The sequence below is a fragment of the Lycorma delicatula genome, chromosome 5 (assembly GCF_047948215.1).
Source record: "Lycorma delicatula isolate Av1 chromosome 5, ASM4794821v1, whole genome shotgun sequence".
Classification (NCBI taxonomy): domain Eukaryota; kingdom Metazoa; phylum Arthropoda; class Insecta; order Hemiptera; family Fulgoridae; genus Lycorma; species Lycorma delicatula.
The window spans coordinates 93,949,890-93,967,172 of record NC_134459.1 but is presented as its reverse complement, the minus strand read 5'-3'; the positions used below and the strand labels follow the sequence as shown (position 1 = coordinate 93,967,172).

General features: G+C 27.0%; 1 protein-coding gene across 1 annotated transcript; it reads left to right on the top strand.

Moving 5' to 3' along the window:
• The first annotated feature begins 1,439 nt into the window (after positions 1 to 1,439).
• On the top strand, positions 1,440 to 16,254 carry Mocs2B (Molybdenum cofactor synthesis 2B). The gene is made up of 4 exons (XM_075366651.1): positions 1,440 to 1,578; positions 4,387 to 4,535; positions 7,806 to 7,921; positions 13,135 to 16,254. The coding sequence occupies exons 2-4, from the start codon at positions 4,407 to 4,409 to the stop codon at positions 13,352 to 13,354; spliced, it is 465 nt and encodes a 154-aa protein (XP_075222766.1). The 5' UTR covers positions 1,440 to 1,578; positions 4,387 to 4,406; the 3' UTR covers positions 13,355 to 16,254.
• Positions 16,255 to 17,283: the final 1,029 nt, after the last annotated feature.

The following is a 17,283-nucleotide window of genomic DNA, read 5'->3' as shown; positions in this document are numbered from 1 at the left end:
TATGTAATATCCCGCGGATATTCTCCTGTAGGGAAAACTTGGAAATGCACACAGATGTGCTGAATGGTAATACCAATGAGAGATTGGAATATACTCTAAAAATGATTTGGAAACATATTTCTAGATGAAATATAAAATGTACTTTTTATTATTTCTACAGGTAATCTTTTATTTCCTGTAGCTTTAGGAATGAAATTTGTAAAATATTCAGATAACGCTCAAAGATAAAAGAAGACTAAAAAATTAAACATTTAATTGCAAATAATAACAGCGTGGTAATTTGTTTTCCATCATTATTTACTTCATTTCAATATCCTTCAGCTGTTGTTACTTTTTCGTAAATGTTAGTTTAAATTAATCTGTAATTTATTACAAACTGAAAATGTTAAAACATTTCTTTAGCTATTATAGCTTTTATAAAAGTTGGTATTTTTATTTTACAATATAAAAATCTACTCGCTCTTTAAATACCAGGAATATGCTACTAGAAAACCTCTCCAGGGTTATAATCCATTCGCTTATAAAGTGGCATTCCTCGTAATGCAATACGAAACTGAATATTCGGAAGGTGTTTTTGTTTATTGTATTGTTTTTGTCAAATTTCATACCTAAATTTTATACTGTTCGAGTGTTTTAAGTACGTGACTAGGGACTATGTATTACATTTTAAAAGTGACAATTTTTTGTGTTGTTTAAAAAAAATACTTATAAAAACTTAAATTTAGTAATATATATTAAGCTTTGGTGAGATACCAGTATAAATCCTTTTTTTTATAAAGTACGGACGTATGGCATGAATTGTAACACCCATTTTAAAATCTAGTTGAATTAATTTTCGTATGTAGTTCTTTTTTGGGGGGGCCTTAAAATTACACAAAGTAGTATTAAACAAAAAGCAGCTCTCGTCGCTTTTTTAATCAAGACTGTTTAGTGATTGTAGGAGCGGGAGATATGCTCAGAAGAAATTGCAAAGTAAAACAAAACAGTGTTTTGAAAAAACACCATTCAGCAAAAGTAAAACCGTTTTTACAGTGTTGCATTAATTAAGGTTATTTTAACATCTATATTACTACTGATCCCTTTAGTGCGAGTACTTGTGATCAAACCACTTTTCTCAATGACACTAGCCTACCGAAACTGATTACATGTAATTATGTAATGCTAGTGTTCAAGTTCCAAGGTTAGTTGCTATGAAATTGTCCTTTACAGTGCAGGCACCTGTTTCTCATGTTTATGTGTACTCGGTTTTAACAGTTGCATAAATGTTTATTCTGATGCATCTTGATAATTGTTTTTATTTATGATTTATTTTGTGAAATGGCGATATGAATACAGTGTGCATTAAAGTTTATTTGTTCGGCAAAGCCAGAGATTTAAGTGGCAAAAAGGAAGGGAATTTAATAGTAAATAATTTTACCTCCGTTAATAAATTATTGCGTAAAATTGTAAAAGAATATTCTTTGGAAGATATACAACAAAATCTGATTCTTGCTCTGAATGAAGAATACCTGTCGAATAATAGTGAAGTGGTATTAAAGGATAACGATATTATTGCGGTGATACCACCATTGAGTGGAGGTAAGTTCGAATTTCAGTGTTTAGCTATACTATAACCTCACTTTTGGCATAATTTTGAAAATTCTGTTAAATTTAATTGCAGTAGAACTTCTTATTGCATTTTGACATACTTAATTTTTGTAGTATCGAAATAGTTATTATTCTACTTGAGCATTAGTTTTATTTTAATTAATAATGTTAAATATTAATGAAATCGTCATTTCCAGTTCATTAACATTAAATGAAACGTGGTTTCCATGATTGTTATCTATAGATAAATAAATAGATGTTTATTCTGTTGATATATAGTAGTGTATCTTATCAGTAATATCTTGATTGGGCTAGGGTACCGCATGTAAAAAAGGAACTGCCCCATCATTTGCTTGCATCACAAAATATGTAATTAAACATTAAAAAATGAAATGTTTAAAGCAACAACTGTATTAATAAAAATAAATATTGTTTATGTATATATTTTACTTGTGTTTATTTTGTTTTAATAATTAAAAATAATGTATGAAATGAGTAAATTAAATACATGAAGATATGAAATAATAAAATAAGTACAAAATAAACAACTCTATGGAAGTTAATAAAATTTATTTGAGCACATATTTGTGGATTAAACAAAGGTACAGAAAATTCAGGGTTTTTTTGATTGGAATTGTTTAAACACTCATTGACCATAATTATTTTTATAAAAAAAATTTTTTATAATTAAATTGGTAAAATTCATTTAGAGCCCTTTTTCATATTTCTTAATACTCTTATTATGCCTAATTAAGCAAAAACAGTTGTGTTAGAGATGAATATTGTTGTGCTTTTAGGGGAAAAGTGTAGCTGTTTTTTTTCTTAGTAAAAGTATCATATTCATAAATATAAATCCATAGATAACTTTTAATTACTAAAATCTTGAAAACTTGCCATGACTTTTTAATGAAGCCACAAGAGATGATATAATTTAGTCAAGAATGTATGTAGGCATTATAAATATTCAATAATGAATCCAGCTCTGGAATTTGTTAAAATTCTTCAAAACAAAAAAATATGGTTCAATTTTGTTGCAAACAAAATCAATTTAATCATCCTGTGAGAGTTTATCAACTAACAAATTACACATCCTTAGCAAAAGAAGTAGAGTTATCATTAATTGAAATTCTTTCCATGTGATAGGCAATATTACATCTGTCTAAGAAGCATAAAGCAATAATTTTACGCATGTTTAAAGTTAGTTATAATGCATTCAATGAATGAATTGTTTTTTATTCAATGCAGTGAATATGCTATTGTCCTCTTTTATAGTCCTTTTAAATAATTATATTCAGATACAGCGACATCTATGTCATCTACTAAGATTGGTAGCAAGGAATAGTTCAGAATTTTGAAGATCATTAATAAATAGAATAACAAGGAATCAAGGACACTTCATATGTATGTTCTACATCTTGAACACATATGACATTTTTTTTTGTATAGATGTTTTTAATGAAACATGAAATTTCAGCTGCCTGTTTGTGATTGGTAGGTATGACTTTAAGTAACTCCTTAAATAAAATAGTAATAAAAAGATGCTTCTTCAATATTTACCGAACTAAATTGAATGCTTTATTGACATCGCAAAAACTTGAAAAGAAAATCTTTTACTACCAGAACTGTTAAAATACTTTCTAAAAACTGGCTACATTAGCCAGTTTTTTACTAGTCATGCTGAAATTTTATCAATATGTTATGCTCTTCACAACAATTTTAAACGTTTATTGTATATATTTCTTTCAGATATTTTAGAAATTATGGACAAGAATGAAATTAGCCTAGTATAATTTTGTAAATTAAGTTTAGATAGAGAGCCTTTCCATGTATTTCCTGTACTCTTTTTAAGAACATTGAAAATTAATTATAACAAAATATCCCTGTTTGCTGATAAATATAAATTGTTCAAAGTAGTAGCAGTAATTATTAGACTAATTGCAAACTGATTTGAGTAATTTATTATGTTATGTTATGTTATTGATATTATATACATTATTTAATGTGTGTATATATAAATACATATAATATATTATATTATTGATATTACGTTTGTGTTATTTTCAATTTATTGTTATGTCATTATTCATCAATCCACGCATATATTAGATACTATTTGGTCATAAGTAGGTTTCTTAAAGATATGGTACATATTAACATTATATGTGATGTGGTACATTTATTTCAACACCACCTTCAAAGTTCTGAGAAGAAATAAAATTCCAAGAGTCCGAGAACATATTTTTTGTGGAAAGATATTTGAAAACAAATTTCCATACATTAATAAAGTGAATTGTATTTAATATATATTTTTTTATATATGAAGCAGATTTCTTCTTGCCTATCTACTGGTTCCATTTACTATTATTTTATTTTTTTATGTAGTTATAACAATATATCAGGTTATTCCCACATAAAATTAAAGAAAGTAGTTTTGCAAATTAATTCTGCAAGTTAATTAATTTCAAGAATACTTAAAATGATAATAAATTTTTTATATTGCAGAGCATAATGCATTGATTTCAACCAGTATTATACTGTATACTGTGTAACCAGTATTAAATGATATATTATTGCAATTTGTACAACTGTCAAGAAGAAAAAAAGATGGTATGCTTTGATTATTACTGAGGTTGTTAGTTTAAACGAATTCTTTTCTGTTCCTTTACATGTCTCTCTTATGTATGTAATCTGCTCATTCTTTTACTTAGATAATACTTTCCAATGGTTTATTTACTTCTCTCAGAACACAAGATTTATTAATTGTTTGTATGTAATTTATTAGTATTTCTTAATTTTCAGGTTAACACCGAACAAATATTATGGATTTTTTAAAGTTAACTGAAGACAAATTAAGTCTTGATGATGTTATGAACATAGTTAAATCACCAAAATGTGGTGCAGTATCATTTTTTGCTGGCACAACTCGGGATAACTTTGATGGCTTAAAAGTAAATAATTTAGAATATTTATCATCTATACATTGTAAAACATTATTGATTATATTTTTTATATATGCCCATGTATGCAAGTGTGTGTGTGTGTGTGTGTGTTAAATTTTTATAACAAATGAATAATATTTTAAGTATTTGTAAAAGTGCTTCCAAAACATTTCCTGCATTGTTATGTATTTGTTATTTGATTATGTTCTTATCAGATTTTATTGTGAAAAATGTCATATTATTTGAATATATTAAAGTTGAGGCGTTTAGGTCTTTTGTTAAGTCTGTATGTCACTGTTTATATCTTCCTCGAATGTTCTGTTTCTGTGCAGTGATTTGATTTGATTCTGTTGCACATAGTGATTGCAGTGCTTATATTATTTCTGTGTTTTGAGTGTATGCTTTGCCTAGTGAATGTTTCTTGCATTCATTACATTCAGCATTTACTATTTTGTTTAGTATCTTTTAATTTTTTATGCAATTTTAAGCATATTTTGATTAGTTTTAAAAGAAACATGCCTTCATTCCTAAAACTAGCCAATTGTCTGTTAATTTCTTGATATAGTTGAAACACTAAAACATTTATAGTGACTAATTTTTATATAAAATTAACTTGATTTTTAAGAAAAAAAAAATTATTGTATTGCTTTTAATATCTATAAAATATAATTTAATTAACACAGTAGCTTCTTCAGTTCCTGGGTATTTTCTCTACAATGATCATTGCTGAAAAAAAAACGCTGTTCAAATGATGAAAGTATTCTTTCGAAAAATTCAGTTGTCCAAAAAAATTTTAAAATACCTCCAATGAATTCCTTTTTGGATGTATACCCTGTTTAAGTATCAAGTACTATTTTTTCTTTAAAGATTTTTCAATCAACATTTTGATCAACGTATGTAGCAATGAAGAACTCCATTTCAAGTAGCAATTGGGTTTTATTTTGAAAATGTTCTATATGAATCCTTTCTAACATAATAAATTAAATATGGTTTATTTTATAGTGGTTAATTATGACTTTTTTTATAGTATATAAATTCTTTTGTTGGTAAATGCTGTTGTTTAGTTTCACTTTATTGACACTAGTATAAAGGTTAATTTACATTTACTAATTCCCGTAAGCTGTAATACATTATTAGAAGATACACATTTTCATTAAATAAAATTTATTTTATATTTTTAGTAAACAGTAAATAATAAATCAAAATTAGCACGTATATTATTTAATCTTTATAATACAAATGAAGAAGTAACAATTTTTATTCTGGTTTATCTTTAAAATTTCTCTTATTACAGTCATTGTAGGAAATTTTATTTTATGTATGTTAGGAGTTAAAATGCAATTATTCTGGCTTCATCTGATAAAATAAAAATATTCACTTGAGGAGCTGTCACATATACCAAGACAAGAATTACAGGTTATGACTGTTTTAATTGTTCAGATTTATTACCAGTAATTAGTAGATATTAATAAATTATAACTTAATAATTACAATAAAACTAATTGATATAATTAAATTTATTGATTATTAGGTGTTTAAATTAATTATAATGAATTTTTTTTAATTCAATTATTGATTATAATTAAATGACTTATAGCAATAAAAATAATAGTAGAATTTAAAAAAATCATTCAGAAAAAAAAGCATAATTGTAAATTTGGTTTTTATGAAAATGATAAAAAATATAAGATCATTATCATATGCATTTATTTATTTCTTTTTACATCATGTTTTTCGCAGAAAAATTTCTTATTACTTTTCTTTTGTAATTAATTATGTTACGACAAAACACTGAAATATAGTATGCAGTTTCTTCTAATTGGTACTGCTAGTTTTACACAGTACTTAAAAAACTTAATTAAACTAATACTTGTAGAATATGATAATTTGTTCTATCATGTGATTAATTTTTTCTATCATTAGTCAATGCTTTAAGTTTTATTTTTTTTTTTTAAGTTAATTAAAATTTGTAATATTGCTTCATTAAGAAATGTGTTTTATTTTTAAAAAACTTATTAAAATTTTTTAATAAGTTCATTAAGGTTTTTAATCTTTGGATTTTGTAGTTTTTATAACAGTTTGATACTTTTGATAGTAAAGTAATTGCGCACTTAGAAAATAAGTACACAAAAAAAAATAGGCCTTCTCTTTATCTGGATGTGTATTTGATTTTTCTTGACTGGTTCATCCAGTCATCGTGAAATAATATCTTTGTTATTTGTAAAGATTTACTCGTTTGACCACAACTTTCTGGTTTAAAAAAAAAATATAGTTTCCTCTACATTCCTCTAACTGCAGATATCTTCAGCCATCCAGTATTCTAATATACAGTTGTGTTAAAACTATGGAAACGCCCTCAACAATTTTAAAAAAGATGGAATACTGTATAACTTTACCTTTTGACAAGAAATAGAATTTATACTACTTCTTGGGGGATGGCTCAGGGGGTTGTAACTCAAATATTTTAAATGTTAAGACCCATTGTGTGATCCATCATTTTAAAAGTATCTTTAAGAAAATTATATTAATAAGATGTTGGTATGATGTCTGTACCCAAAATTGCAATGGGATAAAGTTATCTTATTTGTTTAAACAAAGATATTTCAAAAATCAATTTTTTTTTCTACCCCACTTCCAAATTTACCTTCCAAGAAAATTTGTTGATTCTTCCATGTTCACTATGTTAAATGGAAGAAATAAGAAATAAATTCCACCTATAAATGTACAGCCAATAAAAAGTTACCTATGTTTTTTTTTTTTTTGTTGAGGGGGTGAATATGATGAAATTTTATTCTAATATTATTATTAAAAGTTTACTATTTAAATTTCTAATATTAAAATATTTAAAAATATTAATATTTTACTATGTTAAAGTAATATTAAACCTTGATCAGCTCCCCCACCCTCAATACTGCTACCAAAATATTCTTTTGAGGTCACTTTCACTACTACTATGTCTAGGAAGATGTAAAAAAAATTTTTGGTTAATAATTTTGCAGTAAATAAAGACACCCTTTTTGATTTTTGAGGAAGAGGTTACTTTGGGGCAGATTTAAAATAAAAAATTTAAGAAAACTTTACTTAGGAAATTTTTTTATAAAAATATTGGTATCCAAAGAGTTATTTTTATATTTCTAATCATTATCTTATCCTCAATATTTATTTTTTATAATTATATATTTTCATTATGACCCAGACCAGCCTGATTAAACCAAAGGTTCAGATTATTTGATGTGATCTGTGTAATTTTTTTGTAACATTCGTGTAAATTTGTTTCAGGTAAAGGAACTTGTTTACCATGCATATGAAGCAATGGCATATAAAACAATGAAAAATGTTTGTGTAGAAATACGTAAAAGGTGGCCTGAAATAGAAAACATAGCTATGTATCATAGGTAAATTATAATTCTGTGTAAATATCTATTTCTCATTTTAATAGCTATAAAGAACTGCGATTTCCTTGAATTATTCATATTAGATTTCTTTTAACAGAGTTTCATTCACTTGTTATTCCTTATTAGTCTGCAGCAAAAAAATTATACAATACTGGTTTGTTTATCTAATTATTGCCTATTGTAAGATAAAGTGGATTTTAAATATCTGAATCCCATTCCTGTCTTATTTCTTACATTATAGATTTTCTGATTTTTGTTATCTTTAATATCGTTATTTGGCAATTGTTGAACTAAAATTGAAATTGTTACAATTACTAACTGTTATGTATTGAGCATTGTCAATTATTTTACTGTTAGAATGTTGGCATTTTTTAACCTTCGGGACCACCGTTAGGTATTGCTTCAGAGGATGAGATGAATGATTTTAGCATGTGAAAATGCCATGCCTGTCCATGATTTGGACCTACAGATGAAAGGCCGAGATGCTACTACTCGCGCCACTGAGGCCGGCAGAATGTTTGCTAAATAAATAGAATAGATTCACATAAATTATATTTTCAGATTAAAGCAAATAGTGAATATTACAATATACACTACTATGTTATTACAATAATATTATATGTAATACATTAATACTGTAATATTATGCAGTGTACAATGGTCTTCACTGTGGTGTTTGTTATGAGTGGTCTCATTGTTCTTGTGCTCATATGACAACTAAATTGTGTAAAAAAATTGCAAAAGTTAATCTAGACTGGCAGTGTGAATCATGTAACTTATCTGCCAAGTCAGAGACAGTGAGTTCAGCCATCCAAAATCAAGATTTATTTTATTAAAACAACATTTTGATTGACTTAGAAAAATATTTATATGGTGAATTATATGGAATCTCTATATTAATATATTGAAGATATGGCTTTGGATATGGCCAATTTTGATTCTGATTAATCTTGTGCTTTTCTGTTAAAATTAGAATTTTCTGATAAATATATTAAGTAGAAATTTAAAAATATTTTATGAGATCAATTCACAATTTAATGAAATTCTTAAGAATGTAAAAATTGAAAAGGAAGAACAATTATGTAAACTGCAAGAAGAGAGAAGAGATAACTTATTTAAAATTAAAAAATCCCAAATAAATAGAAATTAGAAAGTTAAATTCTTCTCCTCTATCATGCATTAAAACAGAAAATTAAAAGATATTGTTTTCCATCTTCTTCTGTTTCTGAATCGTTATGCATGATTAAGACTCAAAATCAGGTTTCAAGTTTTTAATGACATCAAACCATTAAATAAATGTGACATTGCAAGTGTAGAAAATGATTTCTGTTATGGAGGTAAAGAGCCAACATGAATAGTACAGGCAATACAAATAAGCAATCCCCGAGAAATACCAAACATCAACATACAGGTAGTAGTCAGTGTTTCATTAAGATGCAAAGAAAATTTACTCAAGATAGTCATGGCTGTGAGCTGGATTATAGATTGAGAAAAGCAATCTCAAGTACGCATGTCTATAGTTCAGTCAAACCAGGAGAAAATCTGGGGTATGTGGTGTCGAGTGTGCTCAACTGAGTTCCAAGGATTTTGTGGTGATTATGGGAGGAGCCAGTGATATTGCTTGTAATGAATCTTACAGTGCTTTAAAAGTTTTGAAAAAACCCTGCAGAGCTTAACTGATACCAATGTAATATTAATTAATATTCTGCATAGATATGACTTAATATCAGAGTCATATGTTAATTAATAAAGAAGTGCAAACAGAATAAATAAGAAAATCAAAATTTTTTGTTTGCATTTTAAAAATGTTGTATTGCTAGATGTAAGCATATTAGGTGGTAGGTTTCATACTAAGAATGGATTACATTTTAATGGTTTAGGAAAAAAGGGTTTAAGAAGATTGGTTGTTGATAGAATAACTGTTATAATTAAAAGGTTTAAGCAGGCTGAAATTTTGATTCTTTTAAAACATGAGTCCACATATCAAAGAGGATATTTATAATCAAAGCTGATGTCAATCTCAGGCAACAGCTGGACATTAAAAGTACTAAAAATAATTTACAAGCTACAGTTGAAACATTTGTTAACTCAGATAAATTACTAGAGTTGAATTTTTTCCTCAGTGATTATTGCATACAAATATACAGGGTGGTGTTAAGGAAAAAATCAATAAAATTTATTTATTTTTATCTGAAAAGGCCACAACTGGAATTTCTGTTGTTAACATTAATTAATAATGGTTAAATTCAAGCAATATAAATATTCTTAATTATTTTGAACACTTATGAACTGACTAATTATTATATTAGGGAAAATAATTTAATAGGTAGCAGATCTGCAACCTTTGTGAAAGATACTTTGAGTTCTTCAGTTCTAGTCCATCACATTTGAATTGTCAACTTTAAAAATGATTAGCTCTCAAATAATTTTTATGCATACAATTTAATTTTTCTGTATACAGGGTCCCATATAAAAAATACTTTGCATACTTTCTTTGAATAAGCTAAATTCATTTTTTTTTTTAAATATAACAAAATTAAAAGTAAAGCCATTTGCATATCAAAATAATTTCCAAAATATTGTTGAAAGTAATGATTTTAAATGAATATAAGAGTGGTTACCAGGCCAATCAGTAATATCTAGACAGTATCATAACAAATAAACTCTACAACAGTAAGATTTCTGATCTACAGGTTGGGCATTTCTGATCATACTGTAGTGTTCATTGGAATTCCTTATCTGATCAATCCCAAACTGGCAGTAGTTTTAGTACAAACAATATTAATATTTTTTTTGAAGTTTTACAGTGAACTAAATTTATTAAAATTAAATTGTTTAAACATAACTTTAATATTTTTTTTTTTAAGAAAGAAAGAATTTTTAGCATTTTATTCAGTTTTCCTGTAAGAAGTACAAAAAGATACTCAAAAAAGTAGTTTATTTGGGTTACTGAGAGGATTTTGAATAGATTTAAATGAAAATTGTATACAAAGGTGAAAGAGATAGGGGATCAGAAGATATCAGATTATTATAAAAACTACAATCAAATTTTCAAAAGGTTGTTCATCAGGCTAGAAAATGTCTAACACTAACTTTATAAACAATGCTAAATGTAAAAGCAAAGCTACATGGCATATTGGGATCAAAGCAAACTGGGATTAAATGTTAATTGAAATGAATATCAATGAGAAAGAAACCATTTCAAACCCAAAAACTATTGTTGATCATTTCAATAATGCATTTATTAATGTAGTCAATGACTACAAATTAAAAGTTATAAAAAAGGAGCAATGGAATTATTTGAAAATGTTCAGGGTAATATTAAACTTAAAAAGGAAGAAATTAATACTATAAATTCATTGCATAATAAAAATTGAGTGGGTTAGGTTGAAGAACTCACAGCTGTCATTAAAGAAAGTAAATTTTTTTGCTAGTGCTTTATTTAAAATTATCAATCATTCCTTGACAGTGGGTACCTTCCAGGTAATTCAACATTTTCGGTTATTAAACCTTTATATAAGAAGTCTACATCCATTTTCCAGCCAATAGCTCTTCTATCTAATTTTTATAAGATAATTGAAAAAATAGTACAAAAACAGTTAAAATATTATTTTAAACAATCTGTTGTCAGTCACAGCATAGTTTTCTAAGGTCTCATTCAGACTCAGCTTTATTGACTATGGTGGACACCATATACAGAGCCTTGCACAAGTCAAAATTAACAGCTACTGTATGTTGCAATTCGTCCCAAGATGTTTGACTGTGTCAGCCATGCTGTACTTAAAGATAAATTATTAAAGTATGGGGTAATTGGAACTCTCTCACTTGTGGTTATCCTCTTATTTAGAAAGCAGAAAACTATCCTGAGCAATGGTGGAGATGTTTATGAATCAGACTGGGCAAAAGTAAAATTAGGGTCCACAAGGTTCAATTTTAGGAGCTCTTCTTTTTATTATTTACTTGAATAATCTTTATTTAACTCCAAAGAAAGAGATAGCTTTTGTATACTTATGATATTTCAGCTATTATTAAAGAGAATTCCAAACAAGACCTAACAAATTTAAGAGAGCAAGTGATTGTAAAATTGGTACTATAGCTCACTAAATCTAAAACTGGGCTGATACAGTTTACAGCTAATTCTAAAAATAATAATGATTTAGTGTTAAATGTGGATGGTGATTAGACTCCATCAGAGAAATTGATGAAATTGTTGGAGGTTTGGTTTGAGAAAAGGTTGTATTGAGAGCAGCAGCTACATAAGCTATTTATGAGACTTAATAGAGTTCGTTTTAACATGAGCTGTTTAACGAAGGAGACAAATTTTTAAACAAAAATGGTAATATAATGTGATATTTTTATCCTATAGTAAAATTTGCAATTATTCTACGAGGCATATTTCCTATCAGTTAAAATATATTTAAAATACAGAAAAAAATTGTCAGAATAAATCAAATTTCAGGGCATCAAGTAGACCACTTTTAAAAAAATATAAATTGTTTATGCTGCCCTATGTTTACATATATCAACTGTTAATTCATATATTTAAAATATACATTTTTTTTAGTGATAAGGTGGGTCATCATGATATTCAAATCATTACTTATTAACTTACCCATTGCACAGGCTTCAACTGTATAGTCCATATTGTATGGGTATCAATTTTTATAATAAGCTCATTAAAAGAATTAAAGATGTTACTTCTCTTGGACTGTTTAAAAAAAATTAAAGGATTTATTGTTTAAAAAAGCATATTAACCCATTGATTAGTACCTGAACAATGATCTTCATCATTAAATGTCTAATAATTGTGATGTTTTATTGTATGTTCTTTAGTTTTTGGGATTTTACTTGTGGCAAGTCATCTGTTCGAGCAGATATATGATACTATCAAATGTTTTATGATCATAAATATTATTATCTGTATCCTTGAAAATGTAAATGTTGCATTTATTATTTTTTTAATAAGTTGTTAATTAACTAATGTAGTCAAGGTTTTAATGAATTTTGTTACTACGCTTACTTTTAATAAAGGTTGGATTTTTTTGCGTGTTTTTAAATCTACTGTAATACTAGTTTTGTACAAATTTGAAATCTACAACTTAAATAAACATCAATGTGAAATAAATATGGTATTTTTATTAAATTTATTGAACATTATTTAATAATATAAAACTTAAGTTTAGTAAACAAATGTCTTGTTTATTTTTTCACAGAATGGGTATAGTACCAGTAATGGAAACAAGTGTGATTATAGCTATATCTTCACCCCATAGAGCTGAAAGTTTAGCAGCAGTGCAGTATGGAATAGATGCACTTAAAGCTACAGTACCTGTATGGAAGAAAGAAGAATATGAGGAAGGGACTGCCCAATGGAAAGAAAACAAGGAATGCTGTTGGTCATCCACTACTGAAATGCCAAAACAAATATCATAACAGATTTTACTGATCACTTAAATTATTTTTAAAATAAATTTTTTTTATTTTAAAGTCTTAAAATGTTTTCTTTAAATTATAGGGAAAGTTCTAAAAAGTATTCTAAGAAAAAAAACAAAAGCTAGACTTTATAGATATCACTTCATAACTTGGTGTTTAGGTATTTGCCAGCTGCTGTTCTTGTAGAATTATTTTTATGAGTATGTTACAAAAAATAAATAAATACATTATACTGATATTTATATTTTACCTTTCCATTGTATTCTTATCAGCAGATCTCTATTAACAAGCATAGAACAATAAATTCTTCCCATTTAAGAATTCATGTTGTAAGAAAAGTTCACTTTCGTTTCACAAAATGAATGAACCATTCCTCTAGCGTGCAGTCTTTTCCTTTATTATATATGACTAATTTATACATTTAGTGTATATAGGCAGTTGTTTTTCTGTAAAAGTCACTTAAAAAATCCAATTTATAAAATCAATCTCATTCTACTACAAGTGATGCTGGTTTGATTCATTAAGTTCTTAGTAAGAAATAGTTCTATATTAACTTTTTGTCTAATATTAGTCATATTTTTATTTCATTTTTTGTTAGTTTATGTTATTTGAGCAGAATCAGGGTGATGAAATTTATGTATAAGTGAATGTAAAAAATGTATTTAGAATTTTATTCTGTCAGTAGAATTTTATTTATGTACAAAATAAAAAAAAAACTTCTCCCTGAAGATTTAATCATAGATTTATAAATTGATTGACCTGATAAAATTTGAAAATAAAACTTAAAATGACTGTCAACACACTAGTATATACATCAATAACTGTAATATATGATATAGGCAGAATTTTCATGATACATATATATATAGCTTAACAAAATTATTACAAGAGGTTATCTCTAAAGTAAAGACAGTTTCATTGTAAAAAACTTTATTCTGAAAACCTTATAAATATTATTTATTTCTCTTAAACTACATAATTTACACTAATTCTCTACATAATCGCCACATGAATTGAGACAATTATCGTAGCGATATACCAGCTTCAATATAACCTCATTGTATCTTCTGCCACCAGTCCATTTAGCCACTGATTTATAGCATTTTTAAGTTTGTCACCTACGAATTATTTACCACTCAAAAATTTTTTCAATTTCCCAAACGGTAACCAGAAGGAGAAGTCCATACTATATGGTGGGTGATCGTAAATTTCCCATCCAAATAAGATGTGTGGCACCCAACGTGAACAAACCTGAAACCTAAATGGTTATGAACAATGCAACCAATAACAGCTTTTGAAACATCAGGAGAAAGAAGGGCCAGGTCGGAAATCGTAGTGATCTTTTCTGATTTCATCATAGACACGTTTCAACAAGTCCTCGGTGATTATCGAGGTCCTCCACAAACGTTCTTTATCGTGCACATAAATTCTGTTATTTCTAGACCTTTCACATCATTTTCAGATGTGTCTTTCATTCATTACATTATCACTGTACACAAAACAAACTGCCTAGTAATTTCAGCCGGCTTAACATTTTGATGGTTTAAAAACGTATGATTATGTATTTCACAGTCAGCGGTAACATTAATTTTTTTATTCATTTTATAACGTAATAACTCACTCGTAAATCAAAGATACTACAACATGACAACTTACAGACAATAATGCAGTGTGTACATTACTAGCATGACCATGAACGACAAATTCACCAACCTTAAGGAGAGAAATTTCCCTTGTATATTAACTTTTGATGAGTACTTTCTCAGACACTTATGAATGTTCTGTCTTTGTACTGGTGATCATACTATTGGCAGAATTTTGGGTCAATAATGTGGCTGAAATCAGGTTCATGTCTAAATTTCATATTGTTCCTTTTTGGTTGGTCCTCTTTACACTCTGTTAATTGTAGTATATTCATGAAATTTTATTTATTGATTTCTTTTAATATTAATTCTTTTTCTGTATATTGGTTCTCTGTACAGTGCTATATTGTTTTACTTGTGTGGTGCATGTAAAAGATTGGTTTTGTATATTCTTTGTCTTTTAAACCCTTTTTCCAAACTTTTGCAAATAATTTTCACTTTTTTTTCTGTAATGCTGCATTTTACTTTTAAAGTTGGTAACATATCTGTTCATTAAAAAAATGTTTCTATTGCAAGTGTATAGACTTTTAATATTATTTTTAATTTTCTTGAATTATTTTCCCGTTGAAATTGTTATAAGTTATTACTTCTTCAAGCAGTTGGGCAGTTTCACTTCTGGAATATCTAAAGGATTTTTAGTTTTGTAATATAAATCTTTTGTATTTAATTTGAAATAAATAAATTATGAAATAAAGAACTACATGTTTTAACTAACAATTCTGTATTTAAATTAAGGTAAAACACGATTAGTATAACCTCACATGATTAGTATGCTTTACACAAAGGCACCCCTCCTTGGCAGAAAGGCAGCATCTATTTAATCCAGAAGGTTCAAATCCCAGTTAGGGTTAGCATTTTTCACACTAAAATAGTTTCCTGTATCATTATAAAAGAAAAGAAGAAACTAAACTATAATTGAACATTAGCCTGTTATATTGTGAATAGATAAACATGCACTGTGCAACTTGCTAATGTAACTTTATTAACTTGCAGTGAACATATGTACAGTTTATGATTTAGTTAAATTAAAGTAGCTGATTAAGGTTGTTATTAACATTGGGAAGTAATGTAGTAATATTCTGTAGAATATTGAATAGAGAGTGTGCATATGTGTGTGTGTATTATAAAATAGAGTAATAGAATATTAAAAAAAATTATAGAAATTAAATAATTTTAGTCACATATTTTATTGTATGAAACTATTTTTAGAAAAAAAAGTTTGTTTCACATAGTTTAATAAAGTTTGTTTTTAATTTAGGCTTTATTATTTATTTTACAATTTTATTAATAAAACTCAATTTATAAAAACAAAATTCGCTATGCTATCTAATTAATTTAATAATTAGAATATTCATTCCAATTGCTTGCAAACAGGTTTTGACTTTTATTAATCCTAAGTATATCCTTGGAATCATAGCCTTTTGATTTGTGTACTTAATTAATTAATTAATTTGTGTACTTAATTTGTGTACTTTTTACACATATTTGGTCACATTAGGATAATTTACTAAGATTATTACAAAATAATGGAGATTTCTACTTACCAGTTCATATTATCATTAGTGGTCTGAGTACTGGGATGAGGTTCTTGCAGGAGATACCAGTTTTTTGAGAAAAAGATTAAGATTCATAAATATTACAGATCCCTTTAAAGGGCTTTTTATAATTCTGACTATTATTTTTACAAGAAAATTCAATGTTGGTTTGATATATATACTGTGTTGTTATATTGAGCTGTTACTCAAAGTATTATAGTTTGAAACTCTTACTGTCATTTTTTGTGAAGGAACAGTGTTACATTTTGTAATGTAATGTTATGTATGTCATTCAGTAAATAATTCTAAAAAGCAGGATTCAAAATATAAGTATGATTGTATGTAAAAAAAAACTATTAATTTCACAATCATGGAGACTGCCTTTAGCTTGAAAAAAACAGGAAAAGTAATCGCAAATTGTGTTTTCTTTCCCCCCCCCAGATGTACCTTGTGAATTACACTGATGGTAATCACACTTTGGTATTCCTTTCTACTAAAACCATGACCTCATTGGATAAAAAGTCACATCTATTGTTTTGAATTGCACATTCTTGCATCAAACAAGATGCATTTCTCATTCTAAGAAAGAGAAAAATTGACTTACTTTAAAAAACATATTTATATGTGTGTACATTTTGGTTTTTTACTTAAGTTCCCTTATACATCCCCCTCTTCTGTGTACTGCTAAAGGAAAAAAAATTGTATCTAAACTTTTACATCTATTTTTTTTCAAAAAACTAAAGTAATTGTT

What these genes read in the sequence shown, in the direction of transcription:
- Mocs2B (XM_075366651.1), top strand. Translation starts at nt 4,407, where the DNA reads ATGGATTTTTTAAAGTTAACTGAAGACAAATTAAGTCTTGATGATGTT. An exon ending in ATAACTTTGATGGCTTAAAA is followed by an intron (nt 4,536 to 7,805) that starts GTAAATAATTTA and finishes AATTTGTTTCAG; the next exon opens with GTAAAGGAACTTGTTTACCA. An exon ending in AACATAGCTATGTATCATAG is followed by an intron (nt 7,922 to 13,134) that starts GTAAATTATAAT and finishes ATTTTTTCACAG; the next exon opens with AATGGGTATAGTACCAGTAA.